Genomic DNA, 27,764 nt, shown 5'->3' on the forward strand with positions numbered 1-27,764 from the left:
ACATGGGCAGCAGAAGCAGCAGCAGCTGACTTCTCTGTGGGTGTGAATTTTAGTTTATAGTCTATACCCATCTTTCGATATTTTCATCATAGGTGGCCCAGGGCTTCCAAATAGGGTATGGAAGAGAAAGGGCAAACCTACCCTCTGAAAGGGCTGCTTCGTCCAACACAGCTGTGTCTTCTCATTGCAGGCATGATGGAGTTCAGTCTCTTTGGAATACCGTATGTAAGTTATACTGGGGCCGTCGCTAACCAGTCAGACCCCAGAGCGCCCGCAACCTACAAACTGTCCCACCTCATGCTCTGATTTTGCATCTTCTCAGACAGGAGCAGATATTTGTGGCTTCTTTGGAAATGCCGAATACGAGATGTGTATTCGCTGGATGCAACTGGGGGCCTTTTATCCATTTTCCAGAAACCACAACACCATGGGGACAAGGGTGAGGCAGCAGCTTGGTGCCACCATGTTTTGCGCCCTTGAATCACAACTTCATTTTTACCCTCAAAAGTATCATATTCTGAGTAGGATGAGGAAAAAAAAATCATAAAAATCAGAACCTCCACTTCTTATAAAACCCACAGAGTTCAAAACCCCAGAATTATAAGCAATTCTCAAGAATAGACCTTTGTTCATGTCTTGGGGGATGTATGCCTATGAGGACAGAGGGGTTTAGAGCTCCCTATGGGGCTAAAACAAGAGCAGCTCCTTTTCTTTGGAGAATTTTTATTTTATTCAAATCCATCCACGCTCTGTCAATGCTGCATAGAGACCCGTCTCTCCAGGGCTGTACAGGTGACTTAGGAGTCAGTGGTAAACAGTGAGAAGCAAGTAGCATGGATTAGCAGGATAGCAAGGGGAAGAGAATGGGTGGGGTAGAAATGAAGGGTGAGATCCCAGTAACTGGTATGTGGGACATGTACGTGCCTGCTGACCCTTTTCTGATACCATTAGGATGATGTAAAGAAATATCTGCCACATGTTCTTTTACCTTTTTAGAGACAAGATCCTGTGGCCTGGAATTCAACCTTCGAGATGTTCTCAAGAAAAGTCCTCGAGACCAGATACACCCTGCTGCCCTACCTCTACACTCTGATGCATAAAGCTCACGTGGAGGGCAGCACCGTTGTGCGGCCCCTGCTCCATGAGTGAGTACAGCCTGTCTCCCCAAGCAGAGGTTCTGGCTGGGTCTTGGGGATAGTCCTCTGCCACAGTCCTCACAGGCTGCTGGGTATTCTCGTATTTTTTCTTTTGAAGGTTTACGAATGACCGTGAAACATGGGTCATCGACTGCCAGTTCATGTTGGGCCCTGCCATCTTAATCAGCCCTGTGCTGGAAAATGTGAGTTTTCCATCAGAGATCAGAAACCCTCAGTTACACAATATAAAGTACAAGAAGGAAAAAAAAATAGATAAAAAGTAAATAAAAATAAATAAAGTACAAGAAGGGTGTTTTAAAGGTCATCTTGTCCCACTAGCTATTTTCTAGTAAATATCTTTCTAGAATATTTAAGGGAGATCTTTTTCTTTTTTCAAAATCTCCATTAATGAAAACTTCACTTCACAACCCCAACTGATTTCTTATTTTAGTGTCTCATTACCCCATATCTTCATCAAGTGTACCTTGTTTAAAAATGAATTTTTCTATATGTTTGAAGAATTTTCTCAGATCTTTTTCATTTCAAACTTCCCAAATTCTTAAAATCATTAATAAAATTCTCATTTGTAGTTTTGTTCTACAGAAAGAATTTTAATAATTATTTTAATAATTAAGTTATTGGAATATGCATAATGACATGTCGATTTTATGTTTCAGAACAAGTTTCAGGTCAACGCTTATTTTCCCAGAGCTCGTTGGTATGACTACAGCACGGTAAGAACCTACATTTTGTGAAGAATCAGACTGGCTCATGCTGGCTAGAAGGGTGGCCTTCTTGTTCTCTTCAAGTTCTTCTTGTTCTCTTCAAGTTCTCTTGACTTTGAGGCACCTAATTTCCAAGGCAGTAGTTTTCAACCTTACAGCCAAGCAAGATTTGCTTATATAAAAGTATACACAAAAGCATAATTAGGTAAAACCTGCCGCCCATATCAGAGTGACTTTTCTTCCACCCCCATCTTTCCTGGAGGATACAGAGAAAAGACTAGATTTCTAGAGTTCTAAACAAAGCTGAAATCAGCGATTTTTCTCCTTTGACTTGCTGTTTCTTGCTGACTTTCCAGCAGGCTTGGAAAGACTTGTTGTATTAAAGCTTGCAGCATTCATTCCATCTCTTTATCTTCATCCTTCCCTGCCTGAATTCTCTCTTCTAGGAATCTGGCAGTGTATCAACAGGGCAGTGGAAAATCCTGAACGCTCCCCTTGACCACATCAACCTTCACATCAGAGGGGGCTACATCCTGCCTTGGCAAGAGCCTGCGATGAACACTCACGCCAGGTAAGGAGACCAATGGTCCCAAAGGCCTCACTTTGTCCTTGGCCTCACCTTTGTAATGAGGTCGCCTCGAATGGAGCTGCTTGCCTTAACCAGGGCTCAGGGGATAAATAAACACACTTACAGATGGTCTCATTGATTAAATTCTGTAAGTACCTTCTGAGTGACTTGGGGGAGGTTGCGTTCATGAAGTCAGTCTTGGGGAGATCTTTTACCTGTAGCTCTGTGTCCAAAGCCTAGGACGAAATTATTTTTTAATTTCTTTTCTTTTCTTTTCTTTTCTTTTCTTTTCTTTTCTTTTCTTTTCTTTTCTTTTCTTTTTTCTTTTTTCTTTTCTTTTCTGTGTGAGAGAGAGAGAGAGAGAGACAGTGCACATGGGGGTGGGAGGGGGACAGGGACAAAGGAGTTGAAGAGAATCGTAAGCAGACTCCATGCTGAGCACCGAGTTGGAGGGCTCCATCTCATGATCCTGAGATCATTACCTGAGCCAAAATCAAGAATCCAATGCTTAACCAACTGAGCTGCTCAGTCACCCCTGGGCAAAAATTTCCTTGAGGACAGTAGCATTTACCTCTTTCCACATTATTAAAAAAAGCTGGGAATATTAATGAATTCTTTGATTTGTGATGGCTGTCCAAGGATGATTTAGTGCTTATTTCGAAGTCTGCTTTGGTCAACTCAGTAGTTTATTTTTATTTATATATTTTATTTATATTCATATATCTGTGTACATTTACTAAATTAAAGGGAACATGTTATGTCAAGAGAGACACACATAAAAAAACTATAACCATTTAAAAGGAGAGATGTTAACTTAGCCTTGTGGTATAAAGCATGATTTCATATGAAAGAGGGCTTTGAGCTGAGTCTTGAATAATAAATAGGATTTGAATATATGAAGACAAGGAAAGAAATATTCTGGGAGTATTAAAGAGCTAAAGGTGAAAAATGAGTCTGGTTTGGGGAGTGGTAGACTGCTCAGTTTAACTGGAGTGCAGATAGGGAGAGGGATGAAATACAAAATAAATGCAATTCAAGTGTGGTAGGATCAGGTCATGGAAGGTTGTAAATGCCAAGACAGAAATTGCATTTTATTCTGTAGCAATCTGGAAGCTACTGAAGGGTTGTTTGGTGGTTTTCTTCCTAAGGAATTCATATCTTATATGTGTATTTGTTTAGTAGGTATCTATTTTTTTAATTCATAAGAAAACCATGTCTAAAAAATTTGTGTTAATTATTAAAAATTAAATCTTTTAAAAATTAAGTTTTTTGAGATGTATTCAAATCAAAGGACATCAATTATACATATTTGGTGTTTATTTACCATAATTATTTATAAGCTTCTACTATAAAGAAACCACTTCAGGGATGCCTGGGTGGCTCAGCGGTTAAGCATCTGCCTTCGGCTCAGGGCATGATCCTGGAGTCCCGGGATCGAGTCCCACATCAGGCTCCCTGCATGGAGCCTGCTTCTCCCTCTGCCTATGTCTATGCCTCTCTCTCTGTGTCTCTCATGAATGAATAAATAAAATCTTTAAAAAAACAATAAAAATAAAGAAACCACCTCAAAATTTCAAACAAATATTTTCTTTCATTTCATAAAATAATTTAAATAGGACTCTTTAATAAAAATTGGTTTGCACATATATCCTTTGAGATGGAATCCATTGCTATTTGCAAAATATATTTTCACAGACAAATATCTAAGTACATCTCAATTTAATGGTATTCATGTTTCGATGTGTTATATATTAGACATTCATGTGTATAATTTTTAAAATAAAATTGTTTTAAACCATGTAGGAAACCTTAATATTTAAGGGGTGTGCAATAAGCTCTTTTGTAAAGAAGATGCCTTTTAACTTACCTATTTTTAGAACTCTTATGTGCATTTTTATGTGCATTTTAATGCATTAATTTTTTTGTTGTTTTGGGTGAGTAATACTTTCAACAGAAACCATCCTTCATTCTTACAACCTCTAATCTAGATAAAAATAACTCCTTCTTTTTTTCATAGCCGACAAAAATTTATGGGATTGATTGTTGCACTGGATGACAATGGGGAAGCTGAAGGCCAGCTATTCTGGGATGATGGACAAAGTATTGGTGAGTAGCATTCTAGGATCTCCATAGAACTTGCAGAAAAACCATAGCTCAGGATGTAATTGGCGTGACCTGAAAATCTCTTTCTAAACCTGTTTCTGCTACTGTTATAAAGTGATGATATTGAAAGAATTTTTGCAATTTTTGCCTGCACTTGCTTTTGCATTGCAATTACTATAGAAGAGTATATGGTTCCAGCTTTGTACGTTCAGCAACATGATGTTACGGATTCAGCCAGGGGTGACCTATGTCTGTGTAATTAACTGCCTTGCTCTGGTAAAAGTGTGGATGCAGCTATTGGGTTGACCATTCATTCATTCTCAGTGGTTGACAGACCTGGCTCTGTTATTTGGGCCAGCCATCTATAACCAGGTACCCTGTTCCTCCTAAGTAGGCCCACACAGGAGACGGATTAGAGCTCAGAAATTTTCTTAGTCTCAGAAGTATAGAATTAAGCATTGTCAACAAGATGCTTATATCAATGAAATATTACTTTGTATGCTTTCTTTCCCCAATCTAGGGGCATGATAGTGCTACCTTAGATAATTGGGGTTTGTCACTTTAGTCAGAACATCCTCTTCCTTAAACATTTCTACAGAAATACTGACATGTCCTGACCAACCGATGCCCATTTTCCAGTATTTATTACTGTGGATGAGAACATTTTAATCTTATAACATGTCACAGTTTCTGAAATTATAAACTGTTTTTTTATTGGTAATATCCCCTTTTCATTTTCTTCATTAATATGCTATCATTAAAGAAAATATCTGAAAGATAGAAAACTAGAAAAAAGTAATTAATATTTTTGCTGTATTCTTTTGCTTTTATGTTGCTTAAGAAAATGCTTAATTTTTATATCTATGAAAACATACTGCATATTTAATTTCTGAATCCCGTTTTTTGCACTTAACAATGATAGAAATATGTTGACATGTTATCATATACTCCTTATAAACACAATTATGGTTACTACATCCCACTGAGAGGATATGCCATAATTTATCTAACTTTCTGTAATTACTCTCTATCTAGGACACAGGATATTTTCAGTTTTCACAGTTATAAACACCATCAAATATTAACCATTGTTTGTGTTTCAGATTATTTCTATGGGGTACATTCCTAGAAGTGAAATTATTGCTTTTTTAATCAACTTGTTAGAGTTATACAATTTATTTTATTTACACAAATAATTATTTACACAAATAAAATGTATCCATCCTTAATATATAGTTCAATAAGGTTTGACAAATATATGCAGTTGTATCACCACCATCATAATCAAAATCAAGAATATTTTCATAACCCAAAATTCCGCTTTTACATATTTCCATTGACCTGCCCTCCACTCCCAGGCCTTTGCAACCACTGGTCTGTTCTCTGTCACTATAGTTGAGGTTTGTCTTTTCTAGGTTTGATGTGAATAGAATCATACAGTGTGTATCCTTTTGTGCTTAGCTTCTTTCACTTAGCAAAACAATTTTTATAGCAAAATGTTTTGCCATACAGTGGCATATAAAAGTAGCTTATTACTTTTTGACTCCTGTAACATTCTGTTGTATGGATATGCCATAATTTGTTTATCCAACTTACTTATTGATCAATATTTTAGTTGTTTTATGTTTTTTACCATTATGTGTAAACCTGCCATGATTATTTGAGTATAAGTCATTTCAAGATCATACATTTTCACTTCCCTTGGGTAAAAACCTAGAAGTGAAATTGCCAGGCTGGGTCAGATGATAAGTGTATGTTTAACTTTTGAAGAAACTGCCTGATTATTTTCTAAAATGACTATAATGTGTTTCCTTCCCAACAGCAATAATTCAGAGTTCCCATTCCCACATCTTCACTAACACTCGGAGTTGGTAGTTTTTAAAGCTTTAACTATTTTAGTAGTACATAGTGCATCTCCTTATGGATTTAATTTGCATTTCCTTGACGTTGAGCATCGTATGTTTATTGGTTATTTGTATGTCTTCTTATTGAGGTATTGGTTTGAGTCCTTTGCCTATTCTTTATTATATTGTCTTTTCATTATTGACCTGTAGGAGTCATGTATACCAGTATTTTATCAGATATGATTTGCATCTCCGTGTCTGTAACTTTCCCGTACAATTCTTTTATAAGTATCTTGCAAGAAACTTTAATTTTGATTAAAGTTTATTTTAATAATATACTTTAATAATAATATATTTATTATTACTAAATATATATTTATATAACCCAGGAACAGCCAGGTGGAAAAAATGTGTAGGGCATAGGGCAAGGTATGTGGGAAGGGACTCAGAGCTTCTGTGCCCTCTCCGGGGCATTACTTCTCCTGAACCTCTGCATGCTCGCCAATCCGGAAACTCTGAGCCACGTCCTTTTGGGTTTTTATGGCGGCTTCATTACATCGGCATCATTAGCTACATTATTGGCCATTGGAGATTGATTCAATCTCCAGCTCCAATCCCCTTTCAAAGGTCCTCATTAACATAACAAAAGACACTTTGTTCTCATCACTTAGGAAATTCCAAGCATTTTAAGAACTCTGTGCCAGAAAGGGGGTGAAGACCAAATACATATTGAAATCACATCACATGGCTTAACCCAAGGTTACAAAATTTTTTCTCCTTTATTTTTGGAAACTTTACAGTTTTAGCGTTTACATTTAGGACTATCACCTATTTTTTTTGTATATTTTTTATTGGAGTTCGATTTGCCAACATATAGTATAACACCCAGTGCTTAACCGGTCAAGTGCCCCCCTCAGTACCCGTCACCCACTCACCCCATCCCCCATCCCCCCTCCCCTTCCACTACCCCTTGTTCGTTTCCCAGAGTTAGGAGTCTCTCACGTTCTGTCACTATCACCTACTTTGTATTAAATTTTGTCTGTACATTATGGTCAAGGTTCATTTGTTCCCCCATATGTTTATCCAACTGATCCAGCACCTTTTTGAAAACAGAATCTTTTCCCCTGTTATGTTACCTTGACACTTCTGTTAGCTATGAATAGATCTTGTATGGCTGAGAGTCTATTTTTGGATTATTTAATCTTTTTTAAAAAAAAGATTTTCATTTATTTATTCATGAGAGAGGCAGAGACAAAGGCAGAGGGAGAAATAGGCTCCCTGCAGGGAGCCTGATGTGGGACTGGATCCCAGGACCCTGGGATCATGCCCTGAGCCAAAGGCAGATGCTCAACCACTGAGCAACCGAGGCATCCCATGGATTATTTGTTCTGTTGCATGGATCTCTATGTCCATACTTATGCAATATCACACTGTGTTAACAAAGGTAGATTCAAAATTGTTTTAACAAATAATAATTAACAAAAAACTTGCTAGAATTTTGAGTGCAATTGCATTGATTCTGCAAATCAATTTGGGGACATCTGTCTATCATCTTTAATTACTTAGGTCTTCTTTATTTCAGAGCATTTTGTAATTTTCAGTGCATTCAGTACACATATTTTGTTAAATGCATCCTAATAAATAATATTACAGATGGGACTTTAAATTTCCCTTCTCAGTGTATGGATAATGCTTTATAACCCCATATTCATTTAATATGGTATCTAAAAGAGCTATTTTTCAAGTGATTTGGTTGCTTATTTAGAGGAGGAACCTGGCTAACAGGTGGGATATGAAAGAATTAGATTACTTTTTTCAAAGTTCAACTTACTTAGTCCTTGATTGTTTCTGTGAAGTTCAGTCTGATAAGTAAGCTTGTGACATGTGGCATGTGACATGTGGCATCCCGTAGCTCTGGATTCAGATATCATTTCAGCCATTTACTGGTTATATGCCTTTTGGAAGGATGCTTAACATCTCTTTGCCAGCATTTTCTCATCCTTAACATCTACAAAACCCTACTTACCACATAGAGCCTTTCATGTAGACAAAATTAATTCATATAGAGAAAGAATTCCTGGCACGTGGATGTTGAGTAGAATATATCATTAATATGGTAAGGTAAATAAAATTCCAGTATAAGCCTTTAAGATAAGATATATTAGACAAGACATATTACATTCAAAAAAGTGTGGTCAATATGACAATAGAAAGTCCAAAAGTCAGAGAAAGGAGGTTAACTGACCACCCAAATTAGATTTTAAAACAGTCACAGACTTAAACCTTGTAAGAGAATAATAAGCTACAATGCCAATTTTTAAATTTAAGAACTATACTTATTAATGAGCTAGAATGTTCCCATTTATTGGGAAGTACATATTTTTCCTTAAAGTTATGTGAAGGATAAAATTTTAATCAAGGATTTGTTTGGTGAACCAGAAATTGTAGCAAAAGGAGTTAGTGACTGTGCTGAGGTATTCAACACGGCGTCACGTCAGTGACATCTTGCCAAGGTGACTGTGAACAATGCATCGTTGGATCATGCCAGCTATACAATTGGGTGATTAGGCAGGAAACAATTCCATTATCATGATATGGAACATGGGCAATAAAGTCAGGTTAAAGAATGATGAGAGATATGGAGATTAATTTGCACACTTGGAATCTGAGATGCCTAATGGAGTCTCCTGGTGGGGCTCACACTTTGTAAATAAGGGTGTGATGACAAAAAGTCTGATGACAAGTGGAGTGAGAAGCCTGGGAGTATTATAGCAAGTAGAAATCACACTGGATTAATGTTTAAGATTAATCGGGTAGGTTTTTAAAATATATATATATTTTTTTATAAAAAAGAAATGCCCTTTATTTTTGTTAGTTCTTGGGCCTGACTTTAACTTTTTTGGTAACAGGTTTATTGAGATATAATTCACACATCATGTAGTTTACCGTTTTTAAGTGTGCGATTCAGTGTTTTATTTTATTTTATTTTATTTTATTTTTTCGATTCAGTGGTTTTAGTATGTTCACCAATTTGTGCAATCATTACAAAGACAATTCTGGAACATTTTTTTTACCACCAAAATAAGCCCTCCACCTTTTAAAAAAAAATTATTTATTTATTCATGAGAGACACACAGAGAGAGGCAGGGACACAGGTAGAGGGAGAATCAGGTTCCATGCAGGGAGCCCAATGTGGGACTTGATCCCAGGACTCCAGGATCACACCCTGAGCCAAAGGAAGATGCTAAACCACTGAGCAGCCCAGGCATCCCTAAATCCTCTAACTTTTAGATATCATCCCTCAATCCTCCCTTGCCCTGCCCTCATTCTCTCCAGCCCCAGGAAATGTAGCCCTAGGCATTTACTACTCTGTCACTATAGATCTATGTATGCTAAGCATTTCATATGAATGAAATCATATGGAATCACATAAATGGAGTAAATGTGGCCTTTTATTACTGGCTTCTTTCACTTAGCATAATATTTTTAAGGTTCCATTATGTTGTAGCATGTATCTATACTTCATTTCTTTTATGTGACTGAATAGTATGGCACTGTATGAACATTCCACCTTTTGTTTATCCATTTATCAGCTGTTAGACATTTGGGTTGTTTCCACTTTTTCGCTATTAGGAAAAATGCTGCTATGAACATCTATGTACGAGTTTTTGTAATCACATACTTCCTTACTTCTCTGGGGTGCATACCTAAGAGTGAAATTTCCACTTTATATAGTAACTCTGTGTTTCCTTTTTGGGAACTCCCAGCTTCTTTTACAAAGAGGCTGTACTATTTTACATTCCTTCAGTAGTGCATGTGGGATCCAGTTGCTCCACATCCTTATAAACATTTATTATTGTCTTTTTGATTATAGTCATTCTAGTGGGTGTCAAGTAATATGTCATTGTGGCTTCAACTGATTTGCATTTCTATGATAACTAATCCCATTTTTTTTGGATAACTAATCCCATTGAACATCTTTTCATGTACTTACCATTCATACATCTTTGGAGAAATGTCCGTTCACATTCTGTGTCAATTTTTACATCAGATTGTCTTTTTTATTATTGAATTGTGTTTTCAGATGTTCTAGATATGAGTCTCTTATCAGACATATGATTGATAGTACTCACATTTTGGGCTCGATCATTTTTTTTACTTGTGCTGGCTGGCTGTTAATTACAAGATGTTTAGCAATATCCCCCAAATGCCAAAAGCACTCTCTCTAATCCTAAGATGTAACAGTAAAATGTGTTTCTGGCTATTGCCAGGTGTCCCATAAGCAAAATCACTACTGGTTGAAAACCACTGCTTTAAGGGAATCTAGAGTCCTTTTATACAGCTTGAGCTAATTAAGACTAGATGATTCATGCCATAGTGGGTTAATAACACCACAGGTAGTGTAGTGTTAAAAATCAGCTCCCAAGAACAATATATTTCAAAAAATGTAGGGGGAAAACAATTTTCTGTAAAGTTCTAGTTTACTTCAACAAATGTCTTACTCTCAAGGTTAAAAATCAATAGTCCCTGATTTTTAGCTTCTATAGAGAGGCTCTCTGCTCCTTTTCACCAGACTTAGAAATTCAAAATTTGAAACACCAATATACAGTGTAAGTATAAATTTAACTTAAATTTTCTGTTAATAGGTTTCTATTTGTGAATTTTTTCCTTACATAAGGAGATTTAATAGCTAGTTCGAGGATAATCCTAGATTACCCAATTTAACAAAATTCTATTCTTTAAAAATTCTTCATTAAAATTGCTAAAAAAGTCTCTATTTGCTTAGGTTACATTTTCTAGCCAAGGCTAAATTTCAAAATATGAGTTTCATACTGTTTCTGCAAGTATGGAGGTGATTTATAGAAAGCAAAGAAGAGGATTGGTTCATGGAGGGAATATGTTGGAATATTGGTAAGAGATAGAATGCTGATAAGGGCAAGAACATAGCATGAAATGAAACTGACTTTTAAGAAATAGGAGTTATAGGCACACCTGAGTGTCTCAGTTGGTTAAGCATCCAACTCTTGATCTCAGCTCAGGTCTTGATCTCAGGGTCATGGGTTCAAGCCCCGTATTGGGTCCATGCTGAGTGTGGAGAAGGAAGGAGGGAAGGAAGGAAAGAAGGAGGAAGGGAGGAAGTAAGGAAAGAAGGAAGGAAGGAAAAAGGAAAGAAAGATGGAAAGAAATAGGAGTTATAGAAGCCACATGAGAAGAATGAATAAAGTAGGTATCTATGAAGGATTATTTCAAGGAGGAGATGTTTGGGGAAAGAGGTCTGAAAAACCTGAATATTGTGAAGAGATAGTTAGATTTAATGTACTCTGTCACTGGTGACTTTGAAAAGATTGAGTTCAGTGTTAAAAAAAAAACACAGGAACTGAAACACAGGAGATGTAGGATTGAATTACGAGTTGAGTATACAGACATAACAAGCAGAGGATACTTTTTTTTAGACAGTATGGCACAAAAAAAAAAAAAAGAAATTTGGTGGTTGCTTGATATAAAGAGTCAAGTAGAGTGTTTGTCGGAATGGAGTGTTCTGGAGCATGATTGGAGCCTGGAGGAATGGAGAGGGTCTCAGGAAGAATTGATGGAGTAAGTTGTGTATAGGCAGGAGGGCTTGGGAACTATGGCACTGTGATAGGGTGATCTAAGAGTAGGGAGAGAAGAATAATGAAAATGAAGATGATGATGACTTTGTTAATGATAGTGAAGAATACATTTTGAGCACTTACTCTGCTCCTGAAGCACGCCACGGGCTAGGTGCTACTATTTTCATTTTACAGATGATAAAATGTTAAGCTACTTGCCAGAGATTGCACAGCCACTAAGGGTAGGAGCAGGGAGTTGAATCCATGTCAATCTGACTTGAGAGCCTGACTTCCTAACCACTCTCCCCTGCTTTGAGCCTTTATCATCACAGCTGTGTCAACTCTCATGGCTATGCACTTGCCACATCGACAAAGGAAAAACCAGTCAGTAGCCTCCACGTTTCCTCATCTGGGGTATCTATTCTTAGTTCAACTAAGATTTTTTGGTTTTACAACATCTTGATTGTGGCCTGAAACTGTCTTCCATTTGCACACCTCCACACTACCCTGGAGTGAAAGAATACTATCCTTATTGACTACTATCCTTGACTTGACTACTATCCTTAGTGTTCCTCAGAGAGATCATGATTATCCTAATTAGTAATTGTGACCCCTTTACTGTATACAAGATTATCTGCTACCATTGAAGCAATGAGGTAGTTGCTCATTCTTTTTTCTTGTTTGCAGATACCTATGAAAATGGCAACTATTTCTTGGCAAACTTTGCAGCAACTCAGGTAAGACAAATAGTCTTAATTTATTCAATAAAATATATTGAATTTTATAAATCCATTCCCAGTTAGCTACAGGTTAAACATTATCACTTAACTGTATCAAAATAAAATCCCACATCTTAGTAGGAGGAACTTCCTACCATTACATTTATAAATTGGGTCTTTTGACATTAATATAAGGGAGGAACAGTCCTTATTTTGACAATTATCTGCTATCTATCAGTCTTATAAAAAGAAAATTTATAATTCATATAGTGCCAGTGAAAAAATTAGTCTTTAAATGTATGACATGTTTTCTGAGGATGAGACAGCATTTTCTGGCTGACAATATTTTGTAGGATAAATGCTAGATCACTTATCTATTGCACAACAATGGTGTATAATAAACAACCTCAAAACTTCAACAGCTTGTAACAATAAATTCTTATTTAGTCCATGAGTTTATAGTGTTCAGATGATCTTGTCTGCACTTGGCTGATCTTGGCTAGCTTGCAATCACTTGACTGTTTGGCTGCTTGGATGATCTTTACTGTACTCATTCATATACCTGGCATCTGGCTCCTTGATGATCTAAGAAAAAGAAATATTCAATTGGTATTGTGGAGAACTAACAAGACTTTGAGATTGATTGCAAGCAGAATCAGGGGAAAATGAAGAAAAGAGGACATAACTTGAAGTAAATGGATGTGCTGAAGCTAGCTCTTATTGATTCAGGAGACTCTACCATTAAATTGCCTGGAATTTTGCAAGCCAGTCCTCAAGCCATGATCTAAGATGGCCTTATGGACAGGTATGGGCAGGACCTTTTTTTATGAGGTAGAGGGCAAAAACAGAAGTGGAAATGCTTGAGCACTTTTTAAAATCTCCAATTGGTAGTAAGTTGACTAACATCCTATTAGGAAGGGAAAGGCAGATGGCCAAGCCCAAAGGCAAAGGTGGGATAGAAAACCCCATCCAGAAAGGGAGGGCATTGCCAAAATTACAAGGAAAAGGGTATGAAGAGCAGGAGTGAATAATTGGAGAAAATTAAACAACCAAACTACCAGTCATGTTAAATGACCCCACAGATAACTGATATCATTCTCAGACTAGGAGGATCACTCTGTCAAATCTGGAATTTGCTTCTCTATAATTTTTACCTATTGATTTGCATTTAAGGAATATATAACACAAATCTATTGGGTTTCTTTTCTGCATAAGAGTGCTTCAGTTATTTGAGGATGGCTGTCATATATACTTTCTGTCTTCTTTTGGAATTATACATCTGCAGGCTAACTTTTCACTTCTTCTGCTTTGTGCTTATGTGAGTTTCCAGACCTGGTTATTCTGTTTGGACCACAGTTAGTCTAGATTCCTCTTAAAACCTGATACCCAGGATTGAAAGAATATCTTAGAGCTGCATTAACCAGTATGATAGCTACTAGCCACATGTGACTTTTTTCTTGGGAGAGAGAAAGAGGGGAGCATGTTCACGGGCACCTGCATGGGTATACACAAGAAGAGTTGGGCAGGAGGAGAAGGAGAGAGAGAATCTTAAGCAGACTCAGTACCCTCTGTGGAGGGTGATGTGGGGCTCTATCTCATGACTCTGAGATCATGACCTGAGCAGAAACTAAGAGTTGGACATTTAATCAACTGAGCCACCCAGGTGCCCCACGTGACTTTTGAGCACTGGAAATGTGACTAGCCTAATTGGAAAGATTGTAAGATACCTCATTAGTATTTTTATATTGAATACATGTAAAAATAATGTTTTGGATATATTGTGTTAAATAAAATGTATTTTCAAATCAATTTCTCCTGTTTCCTTTTATTTTTAAAAAAATGTGGCTATGAGAACATTTAAAATTACATATATGGTTTGCTTTATACTTCTGTAGGATGGCATGAACTTAATACTGCAAAACAGGCAACCTCAAAACATCAGTGATATGAAACAATAAATAGTTCATTGCCCAACTATTACCTCTTTTTAGCTATACTCTATTTTCTTACTGTTATTGCCACACATTGTGTTAATTTTTTAAACACATGTATTAGATGTTATAAATCTCATGGTCAGCTAAAACTTTCAAATTGTCTTCATATACATGATTGTCCGGTCATGCTCTCTCCATCTTGCAGTTGCCTTTTTTGAAACTAAATGCAAGACTTTGTATACTAATTAAATGCATAAATTCTGTTCCTAACTTAAGAAAAGTTGAAGACTACATATTTTTCCTCTCAAGATATTGTTTTTTAAATGAAGCTATTGATTTAGAAGTCCTGGATTTCAGTTATATTTGTACTGTTAACCAATTGCTTAACCAAGGGAAGACACCTCCCCTGTTTAATCTGTTTCTTTATTATAAAGCATTGCATTTCCCTTAGTCTCAAACTCTAAGACTCCATTCATCTATTCATCTGTTATTCTCCAAAGATGTGATAAATGAATTCTTGTTTCCACATGATATTTGATGGCATTTTTCCCCCTAAAGATCAGAGGCTTGACATGAAAGAAAGCTTCTAACTTTCTCTGGGAGAAATTATCAATGGTGTGAGGGCTAGGATGGGGACTTGGAGGTGTGGAGCTGATTTGTAGCATTTGTTAATTCCTGTGATGTAAATCTTCACCATTTTACCAATTTCAGACAATCAACTGGCTTGGAAGATTCCAGGCAATTTAACAGTAGGCTCTCCCAAATCAGTAAGCACTGGCCTCAGACACCCAATTATTTCAAGTTATGTCCCTTTGTCTTCATTTTCCCTTGATTCTGTTTATGCAGTCAGTCTCAAAGCTTATTAATTCTCCAATTGAACAGATTTCTTTTTCTTTCTACTGTTGCCATGAGAGTCAAGGAGTTTATCTCCTTGATGCATTGCATACAGTAGTCCTGGTATTCCTCATCCTCTCCTCCATCTTAACCAGTCTTACTTCATTTGCTCAGCACCAGCTCCTGGAGCTCTTGCACTCAACAAGTGTTTCTTTTTCTTCAACATGTCCCTGCCCCCATCCCCTTCCTCATTCATTTCACCTTTCTAAATCCAGCTACCCTTCCAGGCTTCCTGAATTCCCATGTCCTTCCTAAGTCCTTCCTTGATCCTCCTATTCCGTAGTGATTTCTCCTTTCTCTTACAACCCATAACAAATATTCACTATGATTTTCATTTGGTTGCAAAGTACTACTTACCTCACGTTAGTGTAACCCTGGTGTTGGTACTTAAATAGTTGATGATTTAGTCAAGTCCCTATATTTGTCGCAAACTGTTCTTAGTCTAGGGACTGTTTGCTGTGATTCTTTGTTCACGCTGTATTAACAGTGCTATGCACATAGGCACATCATGATTCCAACCGTATCTGTATCATTTAGCTACTCACTTTTCACCCCGAGCCTCAACTTCCTCATCCATAGAGAGATAATGATGTTTGCTTTTCAAAATCCTTGCAAGAATTAGTAATAATATAGGTAAATTAACTTTCATTATGTTGGTGTTACCAAGTTTATCGTAGCAGGTACTCAGGAAGTGTATCTTCATAAAGTATTTAAGAATAAAAACAGCAAACTAACACGACAAGAGTAATATGAGGTTTCTTAATATTTTAATGTGAAGTAGAGTCTCTCAACAGATGGATTATGTATTTTTTCTCTTTACATGTTTTTTATAGAATCTATTGAAAATCCAAACCATACACAATAAGTATTTGAGTGACTCAAACCCGCTAAAAGTTGGATATATTAAAATCTGGGGGGTACCCTCTACTAATGTGACACAAGTTACTTTCACCTATGACAACCAGCAATTCATGGAGATGAATTTCAAGAGTGGCTATCAGGTATGTCTCAAAGGAATGTTATGAATTAATTTTATTATCCTACAGCGTTATCACCACTTTTATTATCATTCTTTTATTTGCTCATATTTGAAAGATTTTATAGATATGTGCAATAGTATGTTCCTGAAAAGTTACAAGTGTTAAATCCTATTGTAAAATGTGTAGCATCGATGGCCCTCCCAAAGCGGTCCAGGGATCAAGATCAATGGTCTGGTGAAATCCTTTCCATGTGCTTCCCAGAAGTGGTGCCATGTGTCAAGTAAAGATAGTCTCTCAGGCGAGTGTCACAAAACTTAATTGGTTTCTAGAGCAGAGGCTAAAATGAAAGTGTAATCCTCTAAAATTATTGGAGATTTTTCTCCCTCCTTCCTGGAATTATTCATGTCCCTGGTCAAATTGATAGGTCTTATAGGTTGGTGAAAACTGGCAGTCTACTGTGGGAATCATCAAAATGAATATTCTCACTTGTGATGTGAGATAAAATTATTTGGTTAACAAAACAGAACGACAAAGATAGCAGACCCTAGTAGACCCTATAGCAGAGTCTGTTTTCAGAGCCGCCTACATGGAAGACAAATTACCAGTAGAATTACCAAGAAGTAAACACAGAAGGAAAAGTATCCCACTTTCGAAGACTAGACTGGTCCTAAGTATGCTCCAACGAACTGTAGTGGTCATTTAGCCAAGTTAAAATGGGTTAAGTCTGGTTCCTACCCTCCACCCAGTGAAAGAGTACCTCCCTGCTGATAATTGGATTTTGGAAAATGACCCTCTGAACACTCAGATGGCTTCACTCTCTCTAGTCCTTTCTAGTTCTCTACTTTAACATGTTTTTCCTAGACAGTTGAGCTCAAGACCACCCACTGCAAGTAATTACTTCCAGTAATTACTGATGCAGACCTTTGTAAGAAACTGTAGCGTATGGGGATGGTGAAAACATGAAACTGGACTGCCCTTAGAAAGGTTAAAATCTAGAGGCAAGGCAAAGAGATTTTTATAAGCATTGGTTTTAAAGCTGAAAATATTAGCAAACAGTGTGGTGTAGCCTGATGAAGTGGAGAGACACAGATTCCCAACACAGGGATCACGCACACAACACATCCCCCCATTTATCCGTCTGGTATCAGTGACCTGAAAAGGAATCTTTATATATTTTTATTGCACTCTGGAAAAAAAATGAATGCATTGCTTTTGGTTAAATTCTAATTTGAAAAATGACTTAAAAGAGATATGTAAGAAATTCTCAAATACCAATTTTATCTCTTCTTTTCTGGCAGACGCTGATTATTCAATTGACTGACAAGATTATCAGCCTAGAAAAGCTAACTGAGGTTACCTGGATATACGGTGGCCCAGTAGTTTCTACTACACCTATGACAAGTACATTCCCAACAAGTTCTCTACATCCTTCTACAGTTACTACTAAGAATACGACTTTTGAGTCTACTACCACTAGTACTGCTAATACTAGTACTGCTTTTCCCATCACAACCACTGTTTTCCCAATAGGTACTACTGAGTTTGCAACCAGTCCTGCTGTTCCTAATACCACTATGCCTTCCCCCACGGGCACTACTGGGAGTAATAGTTCTCTTCCTGTCACAGACACTCCTTTCCCAACTAACGCCTCTTCATTGACAACTACTCCTACTCTTCCTGATACCACTGCACCTTTGTCAACTGCATTTACAACCAGTCCTGCTGTTCCTAATACCACTATGCCTTCCCCCACGGGCACTACTGGGAGTAATAGTTCTCTTCCTGTCACAGACACTCCTTTCCCAACTAACGCCTCTTCATTGACAACTACTCCTACTCTTCCTGATACCACTGCACCTTTGTCAACTGCATTTACAACCAGTCCTGCTGTTCCTAATACCACTATGCCTTCCCCCACGGGCACTACTGGGAGTAATAGTTCTCTTCCTGTCACAGACACTCCTTTCCCAACTAACGCCTCTTCATTGACAACTACTCCTACTCTTCCTGTTACCACTGCACCTTTGTCAACTGCATTTACAACCAGTCCTGCTGTTCCTAATACCACTATGCCTTCCCCCACCGGCACTACTGGGAGTAATAGTTCTCTTCCTGTCACAGACACTCCTTTCCCAACTAACGCCTCTTCATTGACAACTACTCCTACTCTTCCTGATACCACTGCACCTTTGTCAACTGCATTTACAACCAGTCCTGCTGTTCCTAATACCACTATGCCTTCCCCCACGGGCACTACTGGGAGTAATAGTTCTCTTCCTGTCACAGACACTCCTTTCCCAACTAATGCTTCTTCATTGACAACTACTCCTACTCTTCCTGATACCACTGCACCTTTGTCAACTGCATTTACAACCAGTCCTGCTGTTCCTAATACCACTATGCCTTCCCCCACGGGCACTACTGGGAGTAATAGTTCTCTTCCTGTCACAGACACTCCTTTCCCAACTAATGCCTCTTCATTGACAACTAGTCCTACTCTTCCTGATACCACTGCACCTTTGTCAACTGCATTTACAACCAGTCCTGCTGTTCCTAATACCACTATGCCTTCCCCCACGGGCACTACTGGGAGTAATAGTTCTCTTCCTGTCACAGACACTCCTTTCCCAACTAATGCTTCTTCATTGACAACTACTCCTACTCTTCCTGTTACCACTGCACCTTTGTCAACTGTTTCATTTACAACCAGTCCTGCTGTTCCTAATACCACTATGCCTTCCCCCACGGGCACTACTGGGAGTAATAGTTCTCTTCCTGTCACAGACACTCCTTTCCCAACTAACGCCTCTTCATTGACAACTACTCCTACTCTTCCTGATACCACTGCACCTTTGTCAACTGCATTTACAACCAGTCCTGCTGTTCCTAATACCACTATGCCTTCCCCCACGGGCACTACTGGGAGTAATAGTTCTCTTCCTGTCACAGACACTCCTTTCCCAACTAATGCCTCTTCATTGACAACTAGTCCTACTCTTCCTGATACCACTGCACCTTTGTCAACTGCATTTACAACCAGTCCTGCTGTTCCTAATACCACTATGCCTTCCCCCACCGGCACTACTGGAAGTAATAGTTCTCTTCCTGTCACAGACACTCCTTTCCCAACTAATGCCTCTTCATTGACAACTAGTCCTACTCTTCCTGATACCACTGCACCTTTGTCAACTGCATTTACAACCAGTCCTGCTGTTCCTAATACCACTATGCCTTCCCCCACGGGCACTACTGGGAGTAATAGTTCTCTTCCTGTCACAGACACTCCTTTCCCAACTAACGCCTCTTCATTGACAACTACTCCTACTCTTCCTGTTACCACTGCACCTTTGTCAACTGCATTTACAACCAGTCCTGCTGTTCCTAATACCACTATGCCTTCCCCCACGGGCACTACTGGGAGTAATAGTTCTCTTCCTGTCACAGACACTCCTTTCCCAACTAATGCTTCTTCATTGACAACTACTCCTACTCTTCCTGTTACCACTGCACCTTTGTCAACTGTTTCATTTACAACCAGTCCTGCTGTTCCTAATACCACTATGCCTTCCCCCACAGGCACTACTGGGAGTAATAGTTCTCTTCCTGTCACAGACACTCCTTTCCCAACTAATGCTTCTTCATTGACAACTACTCCTACTCTTCCTGATACCACTGCACCTTTGTCAACTGCATTTACAACCAGTCCTGCTGTTCCTAATACCACTATGCCTTCCCCCACGGGCACTACTGGGAGTAATAGTTCTCTTCCTGTCACAGACACTCCTTTCCCAACTAATGCCTCTTCATTGACAACTACTCCTACTCTTCCTGTTACCACTGCACCTTTGTCAACTGCATTTACAACCAGTCCTGCTGTTCCTAATACCACTATGCCTTCCCCCACGGGCACTACTGGGAGTAATAGTTCTCTTCCTGTCACAGACACTCCTTTCCCAACTAATGCTTCTTCATTGACAACTGCTCCTACTCTTCCTGATACCAGTACACCTTCTCCTGCAAGTACCGCTATTGCTAGCACTAGTACTACCCTTCCTATCACAAGCACTCCCTTTCCAGCAAACACTATTGAAGTTAGAACTAGTACTGCTGTTACTAATACCACTATGCTTTCGCCTATAAGTACTACTGATAACACTAATACTACTGCTAACACTAATACTACTCTTCCTATCATAACGCCTCCTTTCCCAACAACTAATACTAATGCTAGCACCAATACTACTGTTCTAATTACCACTGCTCTTTCTCCAACAAGTATTGATATAACTAGTACCAAAAGTACTGTTCCAATTACAACTATTCCTTCTACAAATAGTGATGCTGATAGTACCAGCAATAGTTTTACTATTATGACTACTTTTTCTCCACGTACTTATACTATGGATACTAACATTTCTATGGTAACCACTTTTCCTAGAAGTACTGATGTTGCTGGCACTGGCAACCATACTCCTATTACCAGTTCTCCTTCCCCTACAATTTCTGGTGGTAATAGTACTAGTAATACTATTCCCACAGTGTCCACTCCTGCAGATATTTATACTACTAGCACTAATACCACAGCTATCCCCACCACCAGTACTCTAAATAGTACAGGGTATGCAGTAAATATTACTGATGCAGATAAGTCTAGCAGTGTTCCAGGTAACACTACCTATGTTTCTATTTCAAACACCACAGTAACCTTAGATACATTAATGACAGCTCGTCTAGATGCAGTAGCTCACCATCGGGTAACAACAAACTCTACAGTTAGTTATTTACCTATTACTGCAACTAATGCTACCACAGATATTACAAATATCACCACATCTGCTTTAAATACTACCATTCTTGGTAGAACAGCGATGAATGCTCCTGCTACTGTATCTACTTATATTGCAAATGTCACAAATGCTACTCTAGTTCCGTGATTAATACTCAAAGCAGGAAAATTACTACAGACATCTCTTTAAAACAACAGATATAAAAAATCAATTAGCAGATACATGATCTTATGCTACATAAATCTTCACAGATATTAACACTAGCTTTTATAGATATGGCTACTCCAAGCACTGTAGGTGTGGCAGATAGGTCTAAAGATGCATCCATGACTACATTTTAAAATGTAATTAAAGAAGATGTGAATCCTTGTTTTGCAGCCAGAATATATACTCTTATTTTAAAAACGATAACCCCTATAGCCCTATCAATTAAACTAGATATTTTATGTATCCTTGCTAGAGATTTCACAGATGTGTTTGGTATCTCAGACAATACCATATGAGGCTCCATAAATACTATTGCTTTAGATATAGTTATTGAAGTAACCTAACTTATTCTTGGGTTACAGGACATGATATTGTCCCTGGAATACTGATGATATGTGGCACTCACATGGCCCCTGTAGCAACAATTATTAATATTATAGTAAATTATTTAACTAGTAAGGTTAAAATCATGCTTCATTTTTCTATGACTTTTCCACATGCCATGTCTACCAGTATAGCAATTCACTATCACATATCCTGAAAGTATTATTGCTTCTAAAGCAATCCTAGCTGTAACTATAGATATGGAAAGTGCTACTATTGTAGATTTTGTATATACTTGGACTCCAGGAACTAAAACAATTAAATTAAAAATATTAGATGTTACCTTTATTATCATAGGAATAAAAATGTGATTATAGATGTTAAAAACATAACTTCCTAAACTTTGCAACCACTACTTCCATAGATATTACTGATACTCTTAATATAAATTTGATAAGTACTTTTATTTACAGACATTAAAAGCACTTCCAGGAAATTACAGTTAATTTTACTTAAGAGATAATCTTAGGCCCTTGCTGGTACCCTGAAAGACTGGATTCATTTACAAATCTCTAACTCTTTGTAGACCAGAAATCACCACGATGGAGATGAATATTTAAAGATATGGCTTAGGGGAGATAGTCTCTACCCTGGGATCAGAGTTCTTATTTAGTTTTAATTGACCTATAACCTTGTTTACTTTTTTTCTTATCTGCCAGTTTTTCCATTATTACTTCACTGTGAACTTTCCTGTGTTAGGACTTTGAGCATGTTCTTGGTCTTTCGTATCCAAATTTACTATTTATCCTTGGTCTGTTACTTTCTTAGATCATCCAGACCCCATAAGTAGACTCATGGTCATAACCTAATATAGCCAATTGAATGGTATTGAAGGCTTCACCCTAGAACAGTATTCTCAAAATGTAGTTTGGAGACTCGTGGAAGGCCACAGAACTCTTTCTGGGGGGTTCACAAGGTCAAATATATTTTCATAATACTATGTTCTTATATTCCTTTTTTATTCTTATTCTCTATTTGTAGACAGTGGCATTTTCCAGAGACTTTATGCTGTATGGTGTCACAATAGATGAATATAAAAACAGATACAAGGATCTAGCTGTTTCTAAGATAGACATTAACCAGATTTACAAAATATAAAATATCATTCTTTTCACTATTTTATGCCTTGAAAATATAGTTGTTTTTCATAAAAATGTATTATTTATGTAAACATGTAGTTGATATATTGTTATTTTTAATGAATGAAAAAATAAATATTTTACAAAGTAGTTTACAAATGCCTCAAGTTTAATTTGGAATGCAGTACATATTAGCATATAAGCCACCTAAACAAATCCAAAGCAGAGTCTTCACTAAATTTAAAAGTAAAGGTTTTTTTTTAAGATTTTATTTTCTTATTTGAGAGAGACAATGCATCTGTGGAGGGAGGAGCAGAGGGAGAGGGACAAGCAGATACCAAACTGAATGTGGAACCCAATGAGGGACTCAGTCCCACAACCCTGAGATCATGACTTGAGCAGAAATGAAGAGTCAGATGCTTAACCAACTGAGCCACCTAGATGCACCTGTAAAGAAAGCAATTTTGAGACTAAGTAGTTTGAGGATCACTTCCATAGTCAAATACATTATGAACTTCTCCAGCACTCAGGAGCTCCAGCATCTGTGGTTTGGTTCTAATTACACAAGAATGTCTACCCCCTACTATGAACACATCTGCATGGCCTTCTGACCTAACACCACACCTGTACTGTTGTGTGGCTGGCCTGACAGGGTTCCACATGAGGGACAAAGATTCATCAGTTAGTTTCATTTGCCTTTTCTTTTTTTCTTTAATGTCTTTAAAGATTTTATTTATTTATTCATGAGAGACAGAGAGAGAGAGAGAGAGAGAAAGAGAGAGGCAGAGACACAGGCAGAGGGAGAAGCAGGCTCCATGCAGGGAGCCTGATGTGGGACTCGATCCCGGGTCTCCAGGATCACACCCTGGGCTGAAGGCAGGCGCCAAACCGCTGAGCCATCCAGGGATCCCTCATTTGCCTTTTCGAATCTTCCCACAAACTGCACTCTTCTGAGTAAAGTTGACAGACCTTATACTAGGGCCTATATGCATCTTTACTTGACTTTCCAACTCAAACAAAACAAAACTCATAATTCCAAACTGTATCCATGACCTTAGTCATAGACTCCCTCACTTGTCTTTACCGAAGGAGCTCCAGTGCCCTTATTTTGTTGGTACCACAAACCCTGATATACTACAAAGTGTTCCGTGTCCTAGAGCACATGGGGTCCTGTAGCCAGCCCACCACACCAAGACAGATTAGTTGGCTAAAGGCTTTGTTTAAAGCACTTGGGATTTGGAAAACTAGGGATTAATTTGTTCAAACAACCACAGTTCTGTAGTTACTGAAATTCATTCCCTTTGTGTATATAAATCAATCATAATTGAAAATTTGGGATCTTGAAAAGGTAAGTACTCCTTAAAAAAAAAAAAAAGCAATAGAAACAACAACAATAACAAAAACCAAACAAAGTAGATAAAAGGAAACCTGGACTTCAAAGTACATACAATACTAGCACCTAATGCATAGACACCAAACTTCCAGTAAAGCCAGTAGTGTTCTTTATGGAAAACACAAAACAATAACAATGACAACAGTAACAACAAAGAATTTGGTCCAGAAGCATGCGTTACATATTGCATTGGATTATTTAATTGGATTGTTTGCTACTTAGTTGCCTTTATATTCTTCAGTCCCTCTTTTTCACTCATGATTTTGCATTTTAAGTATTATAAACCAGCTATTTGTAGAATATTCCTCATTTGGGGTTTGTCTAATATTTCCTAATGATTGCATTGATGTTGTATATTTTGGGCAGAAATACCATGAAGTGATGCTCTGTCGCTCTTGTGCACCACAGCAGCACGTATGTGACATCTATTTGTCCACTTTTGGTGACACTACCTTGATTGAGATGCTGTCTTCCAGGTTTCTCCACAGGAAAATTACTCTTTTATCTCATAGTTAGTAACAAATACATCATGAGGAATACTTTGAGGCTAGGTAGCTCTATGATTCCCCTCCTGTCTCTTTTGTCATGCATTGATGAGTCTTGCCTGAATCAATTATTACTATGAATTTTTCAAATGGTTTTATAACTTCACATTCCTCCTTCACTCATTATCTGGCATTATAGTGGTTGTTTGTTCTTTACCATTTATTTTTTTTAGTAATTCTTGGTAAATAGCCACTTCCCTGAGTCCCCTAAATATGCCCCTTCTCTGAGGTCCCCACATAGCCTCACAATCCAACAACTAAAGTTCTAACTCCTAGCAATCCAGGGGGCTTACAGGCTCTTCTTTCCTGGGGCCACTTTAACTGGTGAGTGCCTATGTAACACCTTCAACGTGTGAAGCCAGAACAGGATTCCTGCCTGTGCAGGAAATGGATTAGTCAAGAGCAATTGAACTTCTAGCTCAGAGATACTTGGTCTTGGGTACATATGGGAAGCACTTGGAGAGTTTCATAATTCACTAATGCCTGGACTCTATGCTCATCACCCAGGTAATTGCAATATGGAATCAAGGTTGGGAGCCACCATGTTACTGGAATAGTGAGGCAGGGAGCTTTCCTGCTTAGTTTCTGCTGACTTGATGGTAGTAGGAATTTAAATATTGATGGGGATTCTAGCCAACAGGGGAAAGAAACTAAGTTCTCAGTTTCCTGAAAGAGAGAGAGAGACAGAGATGGGGGAAAAGAAGGAAAAAGGAGGAAGGGGAAGAAGGAGTGAAGAGGAAGAGAGAGAGAGAGATAGGAATGTGACAAAATATAGACAATGGGTAAAGGTCAATAAAGGATATATAAGAATTCTTGCAAGTTTTATATAAATTAGAAATTGTACCAAAATATTAAACAAGAGGGACATCTGGGTGGCTCAGTTGGTTAAGCATCTGCCTCTTGATTTCAGCTCAGGTCTTAATCTTAGGATTGTGAGATGGAACCCCACATCAGTCTCTGCACTCAGCAGGGAGTCCGCTGGTTACTGTTTCCCACTGCCCTCCCATGCTCTTTTATTCTCTTAAATGAATAAAAATAAATAAATAAATAAATAAATAAATAAATAAATAAATAAATAAATAAATAAATAAAATCTTTAAGAAAATATTTAACAAGAAAGACCGGAGTTACTAGAAACATGAGCCCATGGCTCCTCTTGTTTTCACACAACCACAGACAAAAAATAATGAGGGAATAAATCCTTTATTTACCCTCCTATTTACATGGGGTTTCTAGTAGAGGAGGTGAGATGAAGAAGGAACTATAGTCTCAGTCACTTAGAGTCGACCTCTCAGGGCTAAGGGGTGGCAGCCCCAAGGACAGAATGTTCAGGAAGTTGAGGTCTATCTCTTCCCACCTCAACGTTGAGCCCCTTCCTCCTGCAGTGTGTCATTAGGCCACTAAGAAACTGCAGTCACAGCTTGTGAGTTGCAAAAACTTCAAGGTGTCTCATCAAGTCTCCTACCCTAAGTACGATTTTTTTTGTTTTATTTATTTATTCATGAGAGACACACAGAGAGGCAGAGACTAGGCAGAGAGAGAAGCAGGCTCCATTCAGGGAGCCCAATACAGGACTCGATCCAGGGACTCCTGGGTCACGCCCTGGACCAAAGGCAGAAGCCCAACCACTGAGCTACCCAGGCTGCCCCTAAGTATGAATGTTTTAAAACATTCCCCAGAAGTACTGGTCTGAGCTCTCTGTCTAGTATATGTATGATGTAAATGCATCCCTCTTACCTATAGAAATATCATTCTGTATAGGTTGATAGAGAGTTCCTCTCTCTAGGTAGTTGAGGAGGAAATGCTCAGTGGCACTGGGAAACCCTCAGAGGTGGATTGTGTGAGCCAAAGGGAAAAATGACCATTGAGGGGTTTGTAGAAACTTGACCATAGCCCCACAAGGGCAGAGCAGGTGCTTGTCCCAGTTTTTATTAGTTTCAGTGGTTCCTGTTCTAACCTAATGTCAAGCACACAGATGGTGCTCAGCAAATATGTGCATGATCACTACATGCTGAAGTCAGGAGATGGAAAGAAAAATAAAATTAAAGAAGGAAGGCTAAATAAGAACAAGAAATTCAAGGGAACACAAAGGAAAGCAGAGGTGCTTAGGTCCCACACTGGGCTGTGAGCTGGGCAAAGGGAGACTTGGGAAATTCTGGCACAGAACCTGGGGGCAGCTGCCTCAGTAGCTTGAACCTGCCAGGGTAGACGGGACGGTAAGGCTGCTGTCTAAATTGAGGGTTGGCTTCTGAAACCCAGCCAGAAAGGGTGTTTGGTTTTTGTTTTAACCTGGGAGGTTGAAGTTGAAAGGATTTGCTTGGGGGCCTTGGAGTAATACAGAATATTGGAATAGAAATGTCAGACTTGACAAGGCAAAGACAAAAGTGGTCTGTGCTCGTTGTTTTATGCTTCTATCTGCATCTCATCTTTATCTGCATGTTTCCTCATGCTGTAGAGAGTAATTTGCGTACTTCACACAGCTGCCAAACGGCATCAAGCATGTTTGAGGATCAAAAGGAAATCCTCCATTTTCCTTGAATGGTGGGACCACAGAGATACTCAACTGCGAGCACACACAGTCCTCTGGCTTCAGGTGAAACTAGATCCTTCCATAATCATAAACTTTGTAAAACCTCTTTGATTTAAGGATAGCAAGTCCCTCTGCTCACACATTACAAGGCCCAGAAGTGGCCCCAAACATTAAAAATATCCAAGACTAAGACTGCAGGAACTGAATGCTAACACTGAAGATGTTGCATAATCTTTGAACGGAGCCTCCAGAATTCTCCAGAAGTTTCAGCACATGTAATGGGCTCAGTATCTGGCACATACCTCACCAAGCCCAGAGCTTACTCTGCTAGGAAGCAGGGCTATT

The 27,764-nt window shown here is 38.3% G+C and overlaps 1 protein-coding gene across 1 annotated transcript in view; it reads left to right on the forward strand.

Annotated features, from left to right (window-relative positions):
- The window catches only part of LOC144284191 (putative maltase-glucoamylase 2), an 87,435-nt gene extending 64,465 nt beyond the window's left edge, over positions 1-22,970 (forward strand). Inside the window, exons 39-50 of the mRNA XM_077848507.1 lie at positions 191-225; positions 323-439; positions 997-1,145; positions 1,255-1,339; positions 1,814-1,870; positions 2,308-2,432; positions 4,447-4,535; positions 12,655-12,704; positions 16,348-16,515; positions 17,793-20,514; positions 21,049-21,248; positions 22,854-22,970. Of these exons, the coding sequence (XP_077704633.1) occupies positions 191-225; positions 323-439; positions 997-1,145; positions 1,255-1,339; positions 1,814-1,870; positions 2,308-2,432; positions 4,447-4,535; positions 12,655-12,704; positions 16,348-16,515; positions 17,793-20,514; positions 21,049-21,248; positions 22,854-22,970 (3,914 nt within the window). The remainder of the gene's footprint in view (positions 1-190; positions 226-322; positions 440-996; positions 1,146-1,254; positions 1,340-1,813; positions 1,871-2,307; positions 2,433-4,446; positions 4,536-12,654; positions 12,705-16,347; positions 16,516-17,792; positions 20,515-21,048; positions 21,249-22,853) is intronic.
- Positions 22,971-27,764: the final 4,794 nt, after the last annotated feature.

The sequence above is a fragment of the Canis aureus genome, chromosome 15 (genome assembly GCF_053574225.1).
Source record: "Canis aureus isolate CA01 chromosome 15, VMU_Caureus_v.1.0, whole genome shotgun sequence".
Classification (NCBI taxonomy): Eukaryota; Metazoa; Chordata; class Mammalia; order Carnivora; family Canidae; genus Canis; species Canis aureus.